Source organism: Verticillium alfalfae, genomic scaffold, assembly GCF_000150825.1.
Source record: "Verticillium alfalfae VaMs.102 supercont1.12 genomic scaffold, whole genome shotgun sequence".
Lineage (NCBI taxonomy): Eukaryota > Fungi > Ascomycota > Sordariomycetes > Glomerellales > Plectosphaerellaceae > Verticillium > Verticillium alfalfae.
Window position 1 is genome coordinate 323,681 of NW_003315027.1, and position 1,047 is coordinate 324,727.

Sequence of the window (1,047 nt, forward strand, 5' to 3'; positions counted from 1 at the left end):
GCCGGTTTCGGATTCGCCCTGCGCTGTGGATGCAGCACGCTCGAAGAACACGTTTGTGCACACGACTGCGTGGAGATGAAGTTAACGGCATGCAATTCGTGGGTTTGGCTGATGCTGGCCAACCACAAACTGTGGCGCCGCCTGCTGCTGTCTTGATTTCCAGCTTTCTTGTGAAGAATTTCTTGAGAATTTCTTGTGAAGACTTTCATGTGAAGACTTTCTTGTGAAGACTTGGCCACCAAACTCCAATATCAGCAGACTTCAAAGTCTCTCTACAGCTCCACTTCGTCGTACAACACATGCAGCCTGGTCTATGTCTCAGGAAGCATCGATGATCATTTCTCAATGTACGTCGCATCAACCTTGGGTCCAGCCACAGACTTGCCCTGTTGCACATCCCTCACCGCATGGCTCAGCCTCCTGACTCCCTCGACAACGTCCTCAAGCTCCTCCCACGAGAAGCATATACGGACCTCCCTCTCGAACCGAGCGCCATCTTCATCCCCCGCGACTTCAAACTTCTCCCCAGCACCAACAGTCACACCAAGCTCCTTGCCCCTGTTCGCGACATCCGCCCCCCTGACGCCCTCAGGCAGAGTCAGCCACACAAAGTACCCCCCATACACCTCCGCGCCGGCGAGGCTCGACCGCCTCACCGCCACGCCCAGCGGCACGAGGAGCGCCTCCACAGCCTCGAGGACGCGTCGATGTCGCTCCCTCAGCTGCGGGATCGACTCCTCGACGAGCCGCCGCTCGAGCTCGCCCGACCGCAGGAGCTCCCACACCATGACGGCCGCCAGCTGGCTCGGCGCGCCGCCGCTGCAGCTCGCCCCCGTCTGGCTCAGCCCGTACGCGAACGCCGGCGTCGCCGCCACCCAGCCCGTGCGCACGCCCGGCGCCACAATCTTGGAGAAGGACCCGTTCGAGATGGCGTTGCCGAAGGGGTCTGGGCCCGGGAGCGCGGCGTCGACGTCCGACAGCGCGGCAGGCGCATGTGCGGATCCTCGCGGCCGGGAACGGCGCAGCAGCACAGCGACGTCGGATCAG

General features: G+C 62.1%; 2 protein-coding genes across 2 annotated transcripts in view; one reads left to right on the forward strand and one right to left on the reverse strand.

Annotated features, from left to right (window-relative positions):
* VDBG_08327 (DUF1237 domain-containing protein) overlaps positions 1 to 79 on the forward strand; it is a gene marked incomplete at both ends in the record, with an annotated part of 1,992 nt that extends 1,913 nt beyond the window's left edge. Inside the window, one exon of the mRNA XM_003001236.1 lies at positions 36 to 79. Coding sequence (XP_003001282.1) covers positions 36 to 79 — 44 coding nt within the window. The remainder of the gene's footprint in view (positions 1 to 35) is intronic.
* Positions 80 to 335: 256 nt separating this feature from the next.
* The window catches only part of VDBG_08328 (aminotransferase), a gene marked incomplete at both ends in the record, with an annotated part of 1,568 nt that continues 856 nt past the window's right edge, over positions 336 to 1,047 (reverse strand). Inside the window, one exon of the mRNA XM_003001237.1 lies at positions 336 to 905. Coding sequence (XP_003001283.1) covers positions 336 to 905 — 570 coding nt within the window. The remainder of the gene's footprint in view (positions 906 to 1,047) is intronic.